Consider the following 21375-nt stretch of genomic DNA (forward strand, 5'->3'; position numbering starts at 1 on the left):
CATTGATAATTATAAATTATTGCTTAATTTATCGTATATATTTATAACATATTTTTAGGATAACTAATTTGAATATATATTGTAACCACCAGAAAAAAATTATCAAAATAAACTCAAAATTATGCCAAAAAACTTTTTTGGTGGAAAGTGTCAAAATCATGCCAGAAAATCATCCAAATAAAAGCATCAAAATTACATATTCAGAATAAAAAAAAAATTATAGGATGAAAAATACTTCTATTGTCAAAAACTTTGGTGGTAGCTGAGTCTAAGTCAACAATCAATTCCTTCGGTTGGCAGCAGTCTCTGAACCTACAATTGTAACAAAGAGAGGGGGTGAGTCTACAACTCAGTAAGTGCCTATTTACAAATTAGATATGACTATTACAATTGTGGTGGGCTCTAAGCTACTAATATTAGTTTAGTTTGCAAACTAAGCACATATATTTTTTTATGGATTTTACTTCATTTATTGTTTCTTTATCATCATTCTTAAAGTTGATATTCATATTCTACTCTAATCGGCTATTCCAAAAGTAGCCATTTTGAGTGTAGCAACCCATGTAGACAACTCAGAGTTTACAGTGTTAGCCAGACATATGAACCATTCACCACAATATAGTCCAAACCAACTCAGACTATGGACACACAATCGCTGCAATTGCTCGTCGGTTGGAAGCCGAGAGCCACAAAGTACTCATCGGTAGCTAGCCACAGAGCTCGAGAGGCTATACTTGCCCCCAAGGTACTCAAAGAGCTATACCTACCCCCAAGGTATCAAGAAACTATACTCTCAAGGTTTGTGGTTTATGATATATCCTATATATGTCTAGTGGGCAATTATCTTTAATCCCTAAGGGTCACCTAAGAATTCTCAACAAATCTTGAGGTACGAATGATGTACATATACCACAAACAATGCCCTAGACCATGTCTCACCTAGTAGAGTTTTTTATCATGATCTATATTGTTATCCTATACACATTATTCTTTTATCTTTTACTTCCTAGCGTTAGTGCATTATACAATAATCAATATATGTTCACTAACTACTTTTAACATGTAGACACATCATATATCTAAGGATAACATCCCACCATATAGTCAACTCATTACGCCACGATAATTACAATGCCCCCCAAGGCATAAACGTGACATTCTTATGGCAGATCCTATCCTAAAACTCTGGAACTCTTATCTCATTTTTCAAAGTCATACATCAATATTTAACAATATATTATATGCATCAATGTCATGATTTTCTCCAATATACATTCATAATCTAAATCATGTCATAAGTCAAGAAACATGTAACATATATGAACATATTTAAGCATCATACTGAACATCAAAGTTATGGATTCCTAAGCATGCTACTCAGTTGTTCTATTCAAAACACGATCACACTAGCATACTTATAACACATGAAATCACATTGCAAGATGCCTAAACCAACCAACATGTATTTTATTTAACTAAGGAGGAATTTGCAAATGTTCACTTATTTGGAACGCTTAAATTTCAAATTCTAAAGAATAACCTTAGTCTTCTTGCAAGTTCTGATCTAAAATAGATAAAAAATCTCGTATCATCACTTAGAGTATTGTCTTTGTAAAAAAATATGAAAATGCCCCTTGGCTTTTATATCAAACTTTGAATTTATTTTTTTAGAGTTTGTCATTGTGTCCCCTGCTAATGGATCCTACTTGAAAAGAAAAATCTAAGAATCCAAAAATCACCTAAATCTGATATCAGGGTGAAAAGTTATGTCTCATTTATTAATCAGGCATATCAAGAGCAAAATGGTATTTTTAGTATTTGACCATTACTGAGTTCATGTAATTTTTCTTAGATTCGTTTTGTATTTACACAACACCTTATTTTCATTCACTATAGTTTAAATTTAATTTTAATGCATCTGTTGATTGAGTTTTGGATCTGAATCCAAGTCTTATTCTAGTGCGAATCATTCAAGCTTTTCAAATATAAACCTGACTGAATCCTGGATCTGGTATGATCAGTTTAAATATTTTTTTGTAATAGGTTTGGTACAAGTGTGGCATCAATGATGAAAAAGACTTGGATTTGAACTAAACCCAACTTGATCCAATTTATTTGGGATCCACTATACGTACACGAGATTCAATCTGAGTTTGGATCCAAACCTAAATTTGACTCATATTGGAAAAATTGAGGTCTTCACCATCTCAATTTTTTCTCCATTCCATATACATACCTATATTCGCTTACGCACATGTATATATATATATATATATATATATATATATATATGAATGCTTCATTATTTTTATTTTTATTTTTATATTTTTTTTCTGAAACATAGCCGACTCGGTATAGACCAAGTTGATCTAGGCCAAGTTGGTCTGTCCAAAAGCTGGGGCGACTCAGTTTGCATCTAGTCAGTCTGACAACAGCAGACCTGACTCGGTCTAGACTGAGTCGGTCTGTCGAAAATAGACCGACTCGGTCTATCAAAAAATATAGACGGCTCGGTCTGCCTAAAAAATTGACCTGACTCGGTCTGCAGAAAAACATGTCTGAATCAGTCTTTCCAAATCGAGTCGGCTTGCCATTTTTTTTGCCTGATTTGGTCTTGACCATTACCAGACCGAGTTAGTCTTTTACTGTTGGTCTGACTCGGTCTGGGTCATAGATAGACCGAGTGGCCTGGCCAGCTCGGTGCAGACCGAGTCTGCTCTGCCCACTCGGTGCAGACCGAGTCTGCTCTGCCCACTCGAGGTTGAGACAGAGAGTTGGAACTCTCTATCTCCCCCATCTTCTCTACTATGACTACCTTTGGCAATCTCATGGTTATCGACAGCTAGTGTAGGGCACCTCCCCTTTTGCCTTCCACTACTATCGCGACGGCACCACCGACAATCAATGATTGTCGACGACTGTTCGCCCTGGCATCCCTTTTCTATCTTTTTTTTTATCCACAATAATGGGTCGTCAACAACCTAATTGTCGGTGGTGAGGGTAGAGGGAACGACCCCCCTTGCGCCTCCCTACTGAGAGCGATAGGCGACAAGGTTCGATGCATGCCCTTGCCATTCTTTTTTTCTGTCGCCAGCAACCTGCTGGTTGCTAGTTGTGAGGGCAGAGGGAACCCCCTCCATGCCTCACCATTTTGGGTGGCAGAGACGAGATCGCCTCCCTGTCCCTGCCCCTCTACAGTTGTCAGTTTCCTTTTTTAGTCTTAAAATATCAATCAAAAAATGGTTTGCGTATTTTTTTACATTTTTTTTCATATTTATATCCAATTCAAGATCCATATCCAAGATTATCATCCATAATAAACTTGCTAAAACGTGGATAATAACAGGCGGATCCAGTCGTACAATCCAAAATGAAGTTATGTGACCCATTATCCTTGTGTGTTCATGTTATGTGTGCACAACGTAAAACAAACATTGAACTTTTGAATAGAACTTTTGTGTGCGGTCGAAACAAACATTGAACTTGGTACAATTGTTATTGAATGAACCAAACGAGTGTTCTGTCTATTTTGTTTTTCTATTCAGTAATTTCATGGACAAGCCATCAAACAAACCCTAAGGTATACCCCTCAAGTGTTGCTGCCCCCACATTGTGTGCATTTTGGGCTCAATTAGTTGGATGACTTTAAGCAATGGATCTAATATATAAAAACCAAACCCGTACTGAACTATTGATATGAATATTGACTATTTTCCTTATGAGCTGATCCAATGTTTGAACCGACACCTATCATAATTGGCACAAACAAAATCCAGACAAAGCAGCATGGAGGGTTCCTAGTAAGAAAATAAAATTCCTTATAATAATCTCAAGCCATTTGCCTCAAGGGGGGTTGGTGTAGTGGGGTGGGGCCTTGGCTGCTAGACGGGCAGTCAAGGTTCGATTTTCATGGGCGTCGCCTCTCTGCGCAAGTCAATGCGTAGCATAGACCCCAGGGCAGGGGTTATAGCCTTGGAGTTTTACGCTGCTGGCATGACGTCCGGACCAGGTCTTCATTCCGGGTGCAGTTTCTTTGAGTTATAAATAAAAAAAAACTTCAAGGGATTTGGTGCAGTGGGAGCTGGCATGGGCTACTAAACATGTGGTTGGGGTTTCATTCCCAATGACATCACAGCTGCGCTTTGCTGAAGTAAGGCGACTCCTTGGGGGGGGGGGGGGTGAGGTGTGCGCCACAGGTTAATATTGCTGGAACAAGGATTGTAAGTAGGGTAGGCTCAGCCAGCGTAAATAGATTTTTGTTCCCAGGGTGGTTTCTCTATTCCTTATGAAAAAAAACCCCCACAATGAGTAATATACTAGCAGAATACCCTCTTTTACAACTTCGGACCATCGTTCCATTTGACCTGAATACAAAACTTAACACATACGATGCTAACCCTATGATCCATTCCCGAAACCTACATTTATAGTTGTCTGATTCCAAAATCAGGTCTGATCTACATGGTCCTAGGACAGGTCTGCTTGAACCTGGGTTGGTCCGATCCGTGGTCAAACTGGGGTGGATCACTACTGTCCCAAAGAAGGCTCATTGAATTGCTTACAGATCTCACCGCACACAGGCTGAAGATGGCACGTGCGGTTCCAAACGAGAGGCTTGTGGGAGAAGCTTGCCAAAAATTTGGCGCCCATTTAGATGCATTTGAAAAAATGAAGAAAAATAAAAAAGAGAGAATTCTTGTTTCGGCTGTGGGAAAAAAAGAAGAAAAATAAAAAAGAGAGAATTCTTGTTTCGGCTGTGGGAGAAGATCTCTCTCTCTCTCTCTCTCTCTCAAGCGTCGTGGACCATGGAGCAGCAGCATCGCAGGAATGAGAAGGTCGTCGAAGAAGAGCAAGAGGCCGAGGGGATGCAGCACGGTCCCCTCCCCATCGAGCAGCTACAGGTTTGACCCTCTCTCTCTCTCTCTCTGGTTTACTACAAGCTCCATTGAGCAGAGAAATTTTGTGGGTTCTACTTTTTTGCGTCGGATTAAGGCGTTTGGTAGCATGTTGGGTACGTGGAGCACTGGTTTTCTTCGATATCTGTTTCTTTTGAGCAGAGAAATTTCGTGGGTTCATCTTTTCGAAGATTTGAAGCGTTTGGCAACTCGTTGGGCTCTTGGATCGTTGGTTTTCTTTGATATCTGCTTATTTAAACCAAGATTTTTTGAGGGTTATTCTTCGTTTGGGAGATTTGAGGTGTTTGGCAATTCTTTGGGAGCCTGGGGCATTGGTTATTCTGATATATGCGTCGTGGATCTGAAAATTTTGTGGGTTCTTCGTTTTTTTATGGTGGTTTTAGGCGTTTGGCAACTTGTTGGGTACCTGGGGTGTTGGTTTTGCCTGATATCTGCTTCGTGAAGCCGAGACATTTTGTGGGTTCTTCAATGTTTTTTAGATTTGAGGCATTTGGTAACTCGTTGGGGGCGTTGAATGTTGGTTTTCTTGGATATCTGAATCAGGCATTCCTCTGAATTATGGAAAATAGATTATTTAGGTGCTGAGTATTTATTCTGCAAGAATTTATATGCTTTTAGTTTTCTTTTTCCTTTGTTATTTTGTGTTATAAGTTGATGACGTTCATGAAGTAGATGCGGTTTTTTTCTCTGTTTTTTGGTGATTAGAGGCATTTAGTGGCTAATTAGGTGTTTGGGGGCATTGGCTCCTTGATATTGAATTGCCTTTTAAATTACGAATAATCGTTTTTTCTTAATGGGATTATGTGGGTTGCTATTTATGGGAGTTTTTGAACTATGAAGGACAGGCTTTGTGAGTTCTTGTCTTTTGGAGATTTGAAGTATTTCAATGCCTCGTGTATTTTTCCAGCTCTCGAATGGTGAAAAATAGACATTTTTTTGGGGGGTGAGGGGTGTTCTGACTTGCTATCCTGCAAAGAATTTATTTTATTTTTGTTCTTTCCAAAATATATATGATTTTTTTTCCTTGTGTGTGATAAGCATTTAGTGGTTCGTTGTACATTTAACCATTGGTTTGTTGATACTGGGTTACTCTCTGAATTATGAATAATTGCAAAAAGATATTCTTCCAAGAATTTTGTGGGTTTATTTCATGGAGATTGGAGCATTTCACTCCTCTCTATGGGTTTTTTTTTTTTGGTTTGCGAATTCGATTTGCCCTCAATTCATAAAGTGTGTTATTTGTATTCAATTCTGAAAATGAATCTTATTTTTATACAACTTTCTATTTCCAACTTGGTATTCTGCTAAATGTTGTGCAATCATGTACTTATCTAGGTGTTTCTTTTGGTTTTAGGTGATCATTCTTCAGACAGTTTGATGCATTTACATTTTCCAGTGAACTAGGCGGTTCAATTAGTAGTTGGTCATCATGGAGTTCACAGTTGATTCTTGAATTAGGGTTTCCTGCGAATTAGATTTATTTTTTGAGAGAATCCTTTGACTTAAAATTTGGTTAGTTTTTTCTCAAAGTAGATTTGCTGCATGAAAATTTGTGAAACTATTAAGGGTGAGTTTGCGTGCCGCAGAAGTGCACTTTTCATGCGTTTCAGAGGGGCCCACCACGACAATGCAAACATGGGGCTCCCTTTTCCCTTTCAGCAGAAACGCTTCCCGCTGGGGGGGGGGGTGTTCTCTGATTCATTTACCACAGAAGGAGGCTTTGTGCGGATTGAGGCATAGAGCCTCCTTCCTAGGAATGCACACGAGTCGGGTTTGAGCCGAGCTTGGGCTGGATCGACCAGAAAATCTGGTTGTTCAAGCTCATCTCGAGCAAAGCTTGGCTTGGCCTCAAGCTGAACACCTTTATTTTAAAAATGTTTTAAATTTATTTGAAATTTGTGTCAAATGCTTTTTGAAAGGGAGGAAGATGGTGAGATTTGAACCCATGCCACTTCCAAAGAAGACCTGTGATTTACCTGTTAAGGTAAGACCTCTCTTTGTGATCATAGCATGAACAAAATATATACACATATAAAATCTAATTTCTTTATATAACTATGTGAGCCGAGCTTAATCGGACTTGCCGAGCTTATCAAAGCTGAACTGCCTGTTCAAGCTTGGTTTGTTTACGTGTACCGAGCCTGAACCCTTGTTGAAGCTGAGCTTATTTATTTTTTCGAACGAGTTTGAGCCGAGCTTAAACAGGTAGCTCGGCTCGTTGTGCATCCCTACTTCTGCAACATGCAAACAGCCCCAAAATATTTTTAGTAAATATGGGGAACTTCTGTTTTGGGATGAAGGCGTAGTTGTTGTTGTTGTTGTATGGGGAACTTCTGGCCATCACCTGATTCTGTGATTTGGTTTTTCTTCAAATCATGAGTAGTTGTCGATTCATTTTGGGAATCAGTTTTTCTTTTCAAAATTTCAGTTGTTAACGGAGAACCTCACCTACTGGATGCTGAATTGTGGAAATCTTGTGCATAGCTTGGTATTCTCTTAACATTTACTAGAGAAAAGGGGAACACTTACTAATCAATGTACCATGGCATGCCAATGAATTTGTAGTGCATAATACAAAAATATGATTAGTTTATTTGACTTTTTAGCATCATATAATGTCTTGTGATGATTCTGGTTTGAATGTTTCAGGCATCTGGAATTGCTTCTATTGATGTTAAAAAGCTCAAAGATGCTGGTCTATGTACGGTGGAAGCTGTGGCTTATTCACCACGGAAGGAACTGTTGCAGATCAAAGGGATCAGCGAGGCAAAAGTTGACAAGATTATTGAAGCAGGCATGTGATTATTTTTAAGAATAATACTTCTTGTTCAATGTATTCCCTTTTCCATTTCTCTCTTGAGGCCCTCATTTGGTGTATGATTTATTTTACACAGCATCCAAGCTGGTCCCATTGGGCTTTACGAGTGCCAGCCAACTGCATGCTCAACGACTTGAAATCATTCAAATAACTTCTGGTTCAAGGGAACTCGACAAGATTTTAGAGGGTACGTTAATATGCCCACAACAATATAAAAGTGTCTGGTTTAGTGAGTTTACAGCATCTGATATTCTACTAAAAGTTAAGATCATGGAACTTATGAAGTTAAACTTTTGAGCAGGAGGAATTGAAACTGGTTCAATTACTGAGATATATGGTGAATTTCGGTCAGGAAAGACTCAGTTGTGTCACACCTTGTGCGTCACTTGTCAAGTAAGCAGTTGCATTCTGGTTGCATATGTTCCAGTGTTGAAAATAAAGGTTCAAATCACAACTAGGTGTCAATTATTTAGTAGTATTTTTAGAGCATAAAAATGAATTTTAATTCGAAGAAAAATTCTGTAACCAGTGGAAGAAAATGATTTTCATTTTTTCCTCTCTTACAAGCACTGGAGGGCAGTTTCAGTATCTTAGCAGAATTTTTTTCCCAAGATAGTTTCAGCCACTAATAGACTAGGACAACTCAAGCCAAGTACACTAGTGGTCAGGTTCTCAAATCCTACATCCATTTCCTCCTAGTCTTTTAGAGTGGCATTTGTTTTGCTAATGAACTGGAAAATTTAAGCAAATCCAGCAGTGGCGAAAACTAATATAAACCATTGCTTAAGTCTTGCCATTTCACTAATATTTTATGTGGCATTATTCACTAATGGCTTAGGCGCCTTGGGGCAAATCTATTATTTGTTGGAACTAATAAAATGTCCAGTGTTAAAAGCTTTAGGTAAGGCGAAGCACTTAACCTCTATACGGTGAGGCGTACACTTAAAAATACTTGTTGTTTATGCCTCACAGAGGAAAAAAAAACGGACAAACAAAGAAATAAAAATAAGAGAATTTCATTGAACATTTCCAAAAATAAAAGCCATTACTTTGTTTATAGTAAGGTATGGAAAGAAATGGAATATTATGCAGGAAATCAAGAAGCAAGCCAATACATTGTGCTATTACAACACATTATCAATATTGATATATAGGTAAAATCTGCTAAAAACAAGCACACTATAACAATTGATGATCAACGAGTGATTAAATAAAAGTACAAAACATGAACAATAGGGAAATGTTCATTCTATTGCATCATCAGTAAATGTTGGAGAAAAATGAATTGATAGAACAAAATTAGGAGCTTATTTATGATTATTCTATTGCATATCAATGTAGGCATGCAGTTAAATACGGTTAAATGTATAATCATTAACCTTCTAAAATACATGTTTTCTGAGTCTGTTTCCTTGGCAGCTTCCTTTGGATCAAGGAGGCGGTGAGGGGAAAGCAATGTACATTGATGCGGAAGGCACTTTTAGGCCACAAAGGCTCCTACAGATTGCAGATAGGTATTAGAGTTTCCACTCAAGTCTTGACTTAGACTAGTACAATATAACAAAAACATAACTCATGCCTGGAAAATGCAGATTTGGATTAAATGGTGCTGATGTATTGGAGAACGTAGCTTATGCTAGAGCTTATAATACTGATCATCAGTCAAGGCTTCTTCTTGAAGCAGCTTCAATGATGGTGGAGACTAGGTATGCTACATTATTTGATGAATATCTGTATTAAAATTGTCGGTCACTGAAGAAGCTAATGTTGAAGGCTTTGCAACCCTGCAAATTAAGCATCTGGCACAGAGACTCCAGGTTGATAGTTGCATGGTCTCAGGTCATTCTGTCATTCTATTGGTAGAAAGGTAGCTTGTTTGCACATTTAGCATCTTTATTTGATAGTTCTTGGTCTAAAATGTTTACTATTCTTTATAACTTTAATTTATACAGTTTAAAAATTGGCTTATCGGTATTGGCCTGGTGCAATATTATATAAAAGTCAATACTCTAGTAAAAAATATTTTATCAAATTGCATTGTCTCTTTGATGAAGCCTATACAGTGTTTCCAACTATTGTTTGTGGTCAAAATAACCTCATTTTCAATATAGTCCACTGAGCTGCTGGAGCCTAATTCTGAATCCCTCTGGAATTGGGTGTGCCTAATAAATCAAGGTCACCGGGCATTCTCCAAGTCAAACCAGTTTTACAAGTTACGCTTATTCTATCTTACTCTCTCTATGTGTTCTTTCTTTTTCCATTCCATCTTTTCATAATTAACATGGTCATATTTGAAAGTGTTTGAAAGTGCAAAGTTAACTAGATAAGCCTTTCTCATGTTTAATCACATAAAGCATTGGTTTGTGCCAAAGAAAAGCGTTTCTCATGTTGAGATTGAAATCTTTCCCTACTTTGCAAGTGCAATTGCATCTCAAGCTGAGACTGAAATATGCTCAAATCATCTGTTCTTCTATGTCATGCATGTTTATACATATTCAAAACACTGGTTATATTCCACTATTTCATCTTCAAATGGGACATCTCTTTGTTGAAGTGGTTGAATCTCTCTCTCTCTCTCTCTCTATATATATATATATATATACACCAAATAATGCAAATTAAATTGTGATTTTCAGCAAAAGACTATTTTGACTGGGTTTTTTACTCCTTTAGATTCTTAGCTGTGTCACATGGACTCGGCCAACTGGGTGCCGCACCCGTGGCGCGGGTGCGGCACCCGATGCGGTCAACTCTATGTCACACAAACTCTTCTAACAGGGCACCACACCCACGTCGCACCCGCACCCAGGCGGGTGCAACACTTGGACATAGCTTCCTTTGTGTTAGGTGAAGTCAACCATACTGAGGTCCATTTTTGTCCAAAAGTAGATTCAGTTAACCCTAATCAAGTCCATTTTTATCTATATTATATATATAAATACATAAATGCACACACATACGCGTAGTGTTAACTTAAAACTGTTAAAAATTATATATATACCCTCCCCGCACCCAAGTTTTTTTTAAAGTGCCACATCGCTGCACCCGCACCTGCACCTATGTGACATAGGGTCAACCTGACCCCGGGTACCCAAGGTCATTTATGTTCAACTTTTGGACTTTATATATATATATATATATATATATATATATATATATATATATATATATATATATATATATATATATATATATATATATATATATTTGCCGCACCCCCGCACCCAAGTTTTTTTAAAGTGCCGCACCCCCACCCGCACTCTGATGTATGATTTGTTGAGGATCCAATAACATGCATATGTGCTAATGCCACTAACTTGCCCTGGTCAAAAAGACAACCGCAAGAGCACACTGGCTAGGTTATAGACTTTTTTTTTTTGAAAGGCAAGCTGGGGTTAGGCAGACCCCTAGCAGTTATACAACTTTACCATTGAGTTTTGAACCTGCAACATCCCAACACAAGGTGACATGCACTAGCTGCTCCTACCAGACAAGCGGAGCCACGTTAGACTTGACCGAGGAGCCAGAACTGTGGTGGTGTCTTGACGAGGGAGCTTTGGTCAAGCCACTTAAATTAAAATGGAGGAACCATGTCCATATATGTTCCATCATTCACCAACGCTTTTGTCATTGGAAAAGTTTAGCCTGAGTTGGATTCATTTCCCTATTATTTTGAAAACTGCATCCTCAACATGATATAACCAAATTCAATGTCATTTATTTTATCTGTATTTTAATTCAAATATAATGATTCAAAGCACCAACTCCTAGACTGGAATCCTTTGTCTTCTTATACTTCAATGCGATTCTGAATTGACTTTATTGTCATTGAGAGCCAAGCTGCAAATCAGTCACTATTGACGTAAGATTTGTTTCTAGGTTTGCCCTTATGATTGTGGATAGTGCCACTGCTCTCTATAGGACAGATTTTTCAGGAAGAGGAGAGCTATCAGCCAGGCAAATGCATCTTGCAAAATTTCTTAGAAGCCTTCAAAAGCTTGCTGATGAGGTATTTGCTGCCTTTTTCTTGTATCCAAATTTCATGTCATGCCACTTAGCAACTTGCTCTCTCTCTCTCTCTCTGTGCCTGTGTGTGCTCCTGTGTTCTTTAGACTTTTGGTTGGAAGATGTATCAATGTTTGCTGGTATTTTTATATGCAAATGTAGAAAACATTACATGACTTAACGTTCAATCAGGCACCTGGAAAAGTTGCTATGGGATAATAAATACTTGATTTCATGATGAACAATTTAAATGGAAGGCAAAGTCTTGCAAAACCTAATCACTTGTTCAATTTGAAGGTCTTCAGCAAGTTGTTTGAGTCAAAAGCACGATGCAACATGAAGCTGCTTATGGTTTTTGAAGTTAGGTGAAAATTTGCTGAATTTACATGCTGCTAACTTTTCTTTTTACTGGCTTCAGTTTGGTGTAGCAGTAGTTATTACTAACCAAGTTGTTGCACAAGTGGATGGGTCTGCCATCTTTGCTGGGCCACAGATCAAGCCTATTGGTGGCAACATTATCGCTCATGCTTCTACCACAAGGTCTGAAACCGAAGCTTGTACTTTTTTCTTGTCATTGTGTTTCTACATGCAACTAAGTTTCAATGGCCATGAAGTTTGCATAGAGATCAGTATTGAATCAATTAATCTACGCTAGACTGCAAATGCATCAGTTGTAACTTGTATGAGCCACCTTTTGCCCATCAGAGGCTTTCATCAAGTTGCCTGAGTTCACCCAGTCATACAAGCACCCAATTACTTCACTCTGGAGAGTGGCCCATAGTAAGCAAAATTCCATTTAAAACACTTCTTTTGTTGATGAAAGTTTGAAATGGAAAAAGTGTTTAAAACACAAAATTATGTTCTGCACTTTAAAAAAAAAACTCTAGTATTGATCCAACATTACTGGATGACGGACTCAAATCATGTTAGGTCTTGGGTTCAAGTCCAGGAGTTCATATATGATAACTTGGTTTTCAAGGAAAAAAACTCTCGGACAACCCTTTCTTTGGCCTCATCTGTGCTTTTATTTTAATTCATGTTTTATGTGATTTCTTATGTCTATTCTAATGCAAAATATATTCAATCATGTATTTATTCTTTAACGAGTTGTTGCTGTTTGACATATTGTGAAATATGCTGTCTGCAAGTCTGAGGTTGCATATTTTCATAGCATGTCAATAGAAGCCTGTCAAGAATGGCTGAAGAATACCCTAATTGTCTCATGTCTGTAGTCTATCTTATACTAGTCTTCTGCCCCTCTTTTCTCTTGTTTTCTTTCTTTCTTTTCTTTTAGGGTCCGTTTGATTACCCAAGTCTTTTTGTCTTTGGGATAAGCTTGATATTTAGACAACTTTATTTAGATAAATTGTCAAAGGAACATGATTTTGCTTGGAAATGTGCATAGAGACCTGTTTTATGGAGAAAAAAGTCGGGCCTCAGGAGGTCCAACTCTTTTATCTACAAAAGCTGTCTAAATTGCCAAACTTTTCTAAGAGAAATATTTCTCATGTTTGTAGTGAGTTGGAGAAACTTGCAGGCTCCACAGTTTTGCGGATAAATTTCACCTGCCTGACAAATTTTCCTTGTAATCAAACAGCCGTTTATGTTTTTGATGAACTACTTTAATTTATATCAGACTTGCTGTACGTAAGGGAAGAGGAGAAGAACGCATCTGCAAAGTCATAAGTTCACCTTGCTTAGCTGAAGCTGAAGCACGCTTCCAAATCTCTGCAGAAGGCGTGACTGATGTTAAAGATTGATTCCTGCCAGCAAGGAAACTTCTCCAATTTTGGCAACTTGTGATGCTCACACATATATATATATATATATTACAAATTCAGATGATGTCACTAGTGATAAATAGATCCAGTACTGTTCATAGATCCCTAAGTGTGTCGTGTAGATCCTATAACTTGTTTAATTGATTCACAGAAAGGAGTCAATACCTTCGTGTCCAAGCAACTACTCTCAAGGTACTGTAATACTATCAAATTTTGCAATGTAAAATTCATCATGTAGAGCGACATTGCGCCTTGTGGGCATCATAATGGCCATTATTTTGTATGCATCAAATGAGTTCTATTCTCTTTTCCTAATTATTCTAACATGCCTACAGCAGTTCTATTTGGTTTTCAGTTGTCTTCTGTTTTTCATTGACAGTTTAGTCCAAAGTCAGAATACTGCTTTTCTTTTGGTGCATGCAAAGCCTTGCAGTCATGCAATTTGCATGTCGGTAATGAGTCATGAATTTGCTGGAACTGATGAATAACTTGGGTCAGGACGGATTATCTTTTGAGAGGTCAGGATATTATATAGAATCTTGCATGTTTACAACAGCACGCTCTCAGTTTGTAAAGTATCTTCCAAAATAAATGCAGGGTAACAGGAGACGCTCCTCAAAATGCTCCAGCTGGCATTCATAGGAAAAATGCTCCAGCTCTAGTAGTTCAAACTTGTTCTAGTGGAGCAATTTTCAAGTTCAAAACATCAAAACAATAACCAAATTTAAGTGAACATACTTGAATATAAATTAATGAATAAGCAATCATCTGTACAAAACCATACACCTGTTGAAAAGGCAAATGATATTGACCAATTTGGAAAGACAGGAAGTTTAATAAGCCTAATATTCAAGAAATTTGTAATTTCATTCATGCTTTTCTCTTGTGCTTCTGATGATTATGATATTCAAGGGCCTATTGAAAGTAAATGAGATTTGATGGTCTATTTGTTCCATGTACTTCTCTACATGCAGTTCCAATACAGCATCATGTATGATCTTCCAATATCTTTTGCTGGATGGGTTAGTATACCATGCTAACTTGTTTGAGAAATATTCACATTTTCAAGAAATCATAACTTCTGTACATTTGACAGTTCTGCACACATTTTGAGTTGATCAGAATTCAATTAATCAGCCAAGCATGTCTGCAAGTTTCCACCATACAATTCCCTTGGATGAAGAGCTTCAATCTTCAAGAAAAGAGATGTAAAATCATACCTGTGGTCAATCTGCTGATTCATAAAACACCAATACTCTTGTGGAATGCTTGCTTTTCATCAAAGTATGAAAATGTGAATCTGGCTTGTGATGTGCACGATACAGCTTAATTGATTCTCAGACTAGTTAGGTGCAGCTTGGGTCCATGAGGGATTGGATTAAATTGCTCCAGTTTGCATAACCCTCCACTAGGATTGGACTGACCAGTTCAAGTTAAGTCTCAACTTTAACTGAAACCACAGTGCAAGTCTACAAAGCTGTTCATGTTCCCGTATAGGGTATCAGTATCATCGCAGTGTCATTCACCAGTAGTCCCTGCAAGAGCAATTACCATCTTTAAAATGATGCAGACAATTGGGATCCTTCAGAAAGATTTCGCGCCCACAAACTCTAGAAATTGACTTGATATGAGTATGGCAATCTAGGCAGATCCTAAGGTTTTTAACCACCCGTATAGGTTGAGAAGTAGGACTCCTTATGAGACCAAAAGCAATTGCCAGCTTCTCACTGTGGATGCCAATGACGTCCTCTCCCTCTTCCTCCTCAATCGGAAGCCCTCTCAACCCAAAATCATGTTTGGTGGTCTTCTTTTCTTGAGCAAAACTATCTAGTTTTGCATGGATGGATTCAAAGCATGGTGTACATTGGTCTCCTGTGATAAAATGATACACCATATTGTTAGCTTCAATCCAACTGTAACCGAGAGACTTTGTGGTCCTATTAATGCTCACAGACTTTCGCAACCTTGAAGCTTCTTCAGATTTTCCATCTAAAATATACAACTGCTCCAAAATTCTGTAATTAATGGAATTTCCAGGCTCCAATTCATTCAACTTCTCCAGTGCATGGATTGCTAATCTAATGTTGCCATGGATCCTGCAGGCTGTGAACAATGCACTCCAAACAGCTGAAGTGGGTGCCATCTGCATTCTCTCAATGAACTCTGTTGCTTCTCTAAGCCTACCCGATCGACCAAATAGATAAATCATGGGGGCAATGTGTTCTGAACTTGGCATAGATGAAGCACCTTCATTTATGTTGGAGAACAACTCTACCCCTGCAGCAACCATACCCAGGAGACCATAGGCAGTGATCATACTTGTGTAGGTTATATTGTTTGCTCTGACACCAACTGACATCATTTGATAAAAAAGAGATTGGACTAATGTTGCTTGTCCATGAAGAACATAGCCAGCAATAATTGAATTCCAAGATATAATATCCCCATGTGACATTGTATCGAATACAGCTCTGGCACTTGTTATGCCCCCAGACTTAGAATATGTATCTATAAGAGAATTTGCAACCAATACTTCTGAATCTAAGCCACCACGATACAGATAGCCATGAATTTCTCTTACCTTCTTTATTCCCAGCAGATTGGCACAGGCAGGCAATATACTTAACATGGTGACATAATTTGGTCTAAATGAAAGTGACTGCATCTGTCTGAATATTTGAAGTGCCTTCTCACTATGCCCATTTTGCGCTGATCCCGCTATAATAGCGTTCCAGGTAGATGTATTTCTCTTAACACAGTCTGTTTTTTCCATTTCATGAAAGAGTTCAAGAGCTTGCTCCTCATCACCACTCTTCATGTATCCAGAAATCATTATATTCCAAGTCACAGCATTTCTGCGGATACCTGAACCCTCAATTTGACAGAATAGATCATAAGCCTTGCCACAGAACCCAGCTTGTGTATATCCTGCAATCATGGAATTCCATGTAAAAATGTCTCTTTCCAAAACTGAATCAAATACTACCGTAGAAGCTTCCAATTTCCCACATTTGGCATACATGTCAATCAGTGCATTAACCAGAAGTAGGTTTGCTGCTGATCCCAGTTTGATTCCGACACAGTGTAACTCCATACCCTTCTTGAGAGCTTTCATGTCAGCACAAACTGACAGTGCGCTTGCTACTGTCATCCCATTGGGCTTGATTCCTGCCAATTGCATTTCAACAAAGAGATCCAGAGCTTCATTTCCCCTGTTATTCTGAGAATACCCAGATATCATTGTCGTCCAGGTAAAAACATCAGGAATGACACCATCGTTCTTCATGCTCTGCATCAGCTCCAGAGCAAAGTCACAATTACCGGCTCGATTATATCCCACTATCAGTATATTCCAAGTAATTGATCCTGGCTCTATTCCTTCCACGTGCATTTGATCAAACAACTCCAAAGCTTCTTTGTTCTGACCGAATTCACAATAACCTGATATCATCGAGTTCCATGAAACACGATCTCTTTGAGGCATCCGATCAAATAGCCGACGTGCAGTTCCGAGATCTCCAGATTTCCAATACATAGCTATCAAAGAATTGCATACATGAGTCAGACAATCAAAACCCATCCTGATTACCATGGAATGGATGGTCTTTCCCATCCCTACCAAACCCAAGTTACCACAAGCCTGCAGAACTTTTGGTAACAAGAAGGCATCCGTGGTGATCCCTTCTTGGACCATCTGAACAAAAAGCTTGACGACTTGCTTCCACAGCTCTTCTCTTGCATACCCACCTATTATCGCAGACCATGTAAAGATATTTCTCTCAGACATTTCATCAAACAATTTCCGTGCCTCCTCCAAAGCCCCGCATTTCGCATACATGCTCACCAATTTCGTTCCGAGGAACGGGTCAGGCTCAAACCCAAAATTTGAACCAATGTGGGCATGAATCTTTCTCCCTTCTGACACTGAATTCACGTCGATGCAGGCCTGTAACATGGAAATGTAGGTGCTTCGTTTGATTTTCTGACCTTTCGGGATGACAGAGTCAAGTAGCTCTACGGCGTGTTTCAGCTTCCCCTGTTTGCACAAATGGGCAAGTTGGTGTTCTGTTAGTCGATGGCACTCTTCTGGCTTTGTGTATGTGGCCTTTCTGGTGAAGGAAATAGTGGGGATTGGAGTTTTGAGTGTGAATGGCGAAGTTGGTTCTTGTTTGGGAGGGTGGAGAGTTGGAGTTTGGGCTCTGAAATTACACACAGTAAACGAATTCTCCATTTTCCTCTCTCTCTCTCTCTCTCTCTCTCTCTCTCTCTCTCTCTCCTTGTTTTGGTTTGGGAGGGCTGTGAAACAGATAAACTGGCGTTATCCATACTGTAAGGAGAGACTGGCTGCCGAGACGCTTCTCGACACATTGTAGATGGACTCGAGTGATGATGAACGACTCGTCTCAGAATTCTTAGGCCAACTAGTCTCTCTCTCTCTCTCTCTCTCTCTCTCTCTCTCTCTCTCTCATGTGTGTGGTGGTCCAGGTGGACCTGGTGGTGTTGATGGGTTGGGTTGGGTTTAGGGGAGAAAACGGGTTTGTTTTGACTGGATCCTGCTATATCCGAATCTAAATCCAAAATGCGAACAGTAAATTCAAATCTGAATTAGATCCGATAAAGTTAGGTTGAATCCGAATCTGAAATACAAGTGATAATACTGGATCCAGAAAAACATAAGAAAAAGATGCGAACAGATCAGATTTTGATTTGGATCAATTCTACATCTGAAATAAAATATTGATCCATATCCAAAAGTAATCCAATTGAACAGATCCGATTCCGACCCTAATACACATTCAAATTTCAGCTAAATGATCCAAATCTGGAACTAACATTCGGAGTCAGATTGGATATTTGATAATATCCGATCCATGTGCACCCTAGTTGGGTTGGTTAACAAAGAAGGTGGGTTCTTTTGGAAAACCTGATAAGGTGTAAAATGTGCACATATTGTATTATTTCAGGTGATAAGTAGGACTGGCAAATAAGCCCAACGAGCTGAGCACGGACTGGTAAACAGCCCTGCTCCGGCTCGGCTCTTGAGTTTGTTACGAACCAATCATAAGCTTGATTGTTTTATTAAAAATTCTTTTAAAATGTTTTTAAAAATTTAATAAGATATAATATATATGCAATGTGCATAATATATAAAATACACATAATACATGTAACAAACTTATATTATATTTATAATACGCTTATAAGAAGTGAAACCACCGGCAGCCTCTCACCACCGTCCCTAAGAAGGTCTCTCTGTGTGTGTGTGTGTGAGATAGAAGCTTGAAGGCTAACGTAAATCTGTGAATAAAAAAGTAAGAATGACGAAATAACTTCTGGAATGATTTGGGGAAACGCAGATTGAACTACAGGTTTTGTGCTTCAATTATGAGTAACATTTAGGGAATTGAGGACTAGGAAGAAGAATGAAGTGTTATAATGAATCACTTTCACAGCCTAAATCAATAGCTTCTATTTTGAGTGAAGTAGAATCGAAGCAAATTACCTTAACACTCTTCCATGTTTGGTGTTTAGTATAAGAACACAGAACAATAAATTCTTTGTGTAGCATAATTAGAGTGTAATTTTCTTTAGTTCATGAGACTTTGGGTATCAAGATCTCCTTTTGTGCTTATAATACTATTATATTTGCAGCTCATGTTTGAATAAGATAGTTGGACTGGTTAGAGTCTCACTATCATGAGTGATCTTGGGTTTGAACCCCGTCCAGGGCTATCACCCAGACTAGCAATATCTTGGTTCTTTTTAATTATTTCATGCCTAACATGACCTCTTGCTAATGGATTTGGACACCTTTTAATTGTGTTTAGTTAACGAAGATGATTTGTAAGCAATTGAATCTATATAAGTATAAAGTAACCATTTCGAAATTGTTGATTTACAAGCTAACATGTTGGGTTTCTCCCTTGACTTAGTCACATGCTATTTACAAGGTTGAATTACAAGCTTGATTTTGGGATGCATACATAGTTTAAAACTTCATTCTTTACGTTCAGTCTTAACAATTACTCTGGACAGATTGACCCATTTTTGAGAGGTTAGATCCATAAGTTGAAGACGTTCTTGTAGAGATTGCTGATGATTTTGTTGAATGTGTAAGTGATCTGATAATCCCTTACTGGATATATCAGTTTTACCTACTTTCTATTTCATACCTTTTGAATGAAAGACTACACGTGTTTGGCTTGCATGAAGTTATGGGGTCTAACACCATATTGTTATTGGTCCCGGTAAAGTTGGAAGGCCTTTTAAATTGATCTATTTTAACTGGATTGCCTTTTAAATGTTTACTATGGAGCCATTAATTGTTGGATTGGCTGGATCCCTACCCTGCCCTGTAGACTTTATTTCCAGTTGTGCTTGATTACAGTAGCTACTCATTTGTGTTTAATGTTTGTTTTGTTTTGTTGCTGAGCAGATAACAACCTTTGCGAGTTCATTGGCCAAACATCGAAAATCAACTACACTGGAAGCAAAAGATTTACTTCTACACATGGATTAGAATTTAATCTATAACTTGATTCTTAATCTTATGTGCTAGTTGTACTACTAGTTTTTTTTTTTCTCACTCATCTTTTTTGGTTTTTTTATAGAGAAACTAGAATATCACACTCCCAGGATTTGGTGGGGATGATATTTACTTCAAGAAGCCGGTCAGTTCATCAGCGAGCTGCTCTTGATCAACTTGATGGTAAGCAGCATTGATCGTTGGTTATGAACATTGCATCTGAGTTGAACTGCATTGGTTCCTAGCTGGATTTGATGTTGGGCTCTCTTTTTTTCTGCTAGTTTTGTTTTATTGACTTGACTTGGGCCCATTTGGTTCCAAATTAGAACTGGGGATCTTGAAAACTGATGGTCAAATGGGTTTGAGGAAGGTACTGAAATGAAGGTTGTGTATATGAAACAAAAAGTGCATGTTAATGTGCTCTGAGAAAATCTCACAGTGAGTTGAAAATTTTTGTTTTTAGAGGAAATCTTGGGAAAATATCAGCATATGTAAGCTTTTGGTTTATGGATATCTTGGAAAAATTTCACCGTGTGATATGACTGAAGGAAGCCTCCAGCCTGGTTATCAAAATGTAATGTGGAGCAAATGCATTCATTCTTTTATTTCTGAATCTTTTCCATTTATTTCGATAGAGTTTGTGGAACATGAAATCCGATTCCTTAACTTTCTAGTCTTCTCAGAGCCATGAAACCCAACTTAAGGTATGAGATTAATTAATGCTTTACCTTCATCTATAGAATAGCTCATCAAGCATGTTTTTGATTGTCTAGTCTGAACTTTCTGGCCTGATTTGCTAATTCCATATCTGCTCCCTAAATGGCTAAATCCTTGTTAGACATGGAATTTCCACAACATTTTTTTTCCAAAAAGCCCTCTCATCTCTATAAATTAAATATGTGAATCATTATTCGGTCTCTAATCTACTATTTTGTTTCTGATTGGAAGCATATAGATCCATATAGTAATGGGCCATGAGCCATAGTGGGTCTCAAAATCTTAGTCCAAAACTAGCATAGACAGGCCAAGCTGCCCAACCAAATGCCTACCCATAAGCAAATCAATATGTTAATCGGTTGTGTAGAATATTTTTCTTTCTGCTTCATTTAGCAGCATGGTATTGCTAGAAGTTTCCAAGAAACTTTTTTTTCCGATAAGAAAAGTGCCAAGAAACTTGCTTGTGGTAATTCTGAAGGAAAGTTAAATACAAGCTCAAACATGGAAAGAAAAAACAAGACAAACACACCGTACTTTGGATAAGGACTAATGTTATACAATTTAATTGAGATTAAAATACAAAACCAAAAGAGGTGCAACACAAAAACATTC

At 38.1% G+C, this 21375-nt stretch overlaps 2 protein-coding genes across 2 annotated transcripts; one reads left to right on the forward strand and one right to left on the reverse strand.

Moving 5' to 3' along the window:
- The first annotated feature begins 4805 nt into the window (after positions 1 to 4805).
- Positions 4806 to 13804, forward strand: LOC149831824 (DNA repair protein RAD51 homolog). The gene is made up of 9 exons (XM_090012246.1): positions 4806 to 4901; positions 7566 to 7710; positions 7811 to 7921; positions 8036 to 8127; positions 9154 to 9248; positions 9327 to 9440; positions 11614 to 11743; positions 12158 to 12279; positions 13376 to 13804. Exons 1-9 carry the CDS (start codon positions 4806 to 4808, stop codon positions 13497 to 13499), a joined length of 1029 nt encoding a protein of 342 aa, XP_089868372.1. The 3' UTR covers positions 13500 to 13804.
- A 439-nt stretch (positions 13805 to 14243) lies between these two features.
- LOC149831825 (pentatricopeptide repeat-containing protein At1g19720-like) lies at positions 14244 to 17778 on the reverse strand. Its single transcript, XM_090012247.1, has one exon. The coding sequence runs from the start codon at positions 17749 to 17751 to the stop codon at positions 15043 to 15045; it is 2709 nt and encodes a 902-aa protein (XP_089868373.1). The 5' UTR covers positions 17752 to 17778; the 3' UTR covers positions 14244 to 15042.
- Positions 17779 to 21375: the final 3597 nt, after the last annotated feature.

This window comes from Nuphar pumila, chromosome 7, assembly GCF_984573655.1.
Source record: "Nuphar pumila chromosome 7, dmNupPumi1.hap1.1, whole genome shotgun sequence".
In the NCBI taxonomy this organism is placed as follows: domain Eukaryota; kingdom Viridiplantae; phylum Streptophyta; class Magnoliopsida; order Nymphaeales; family Nymphaeaceae; genus Nuphar; species Nuphar pumila.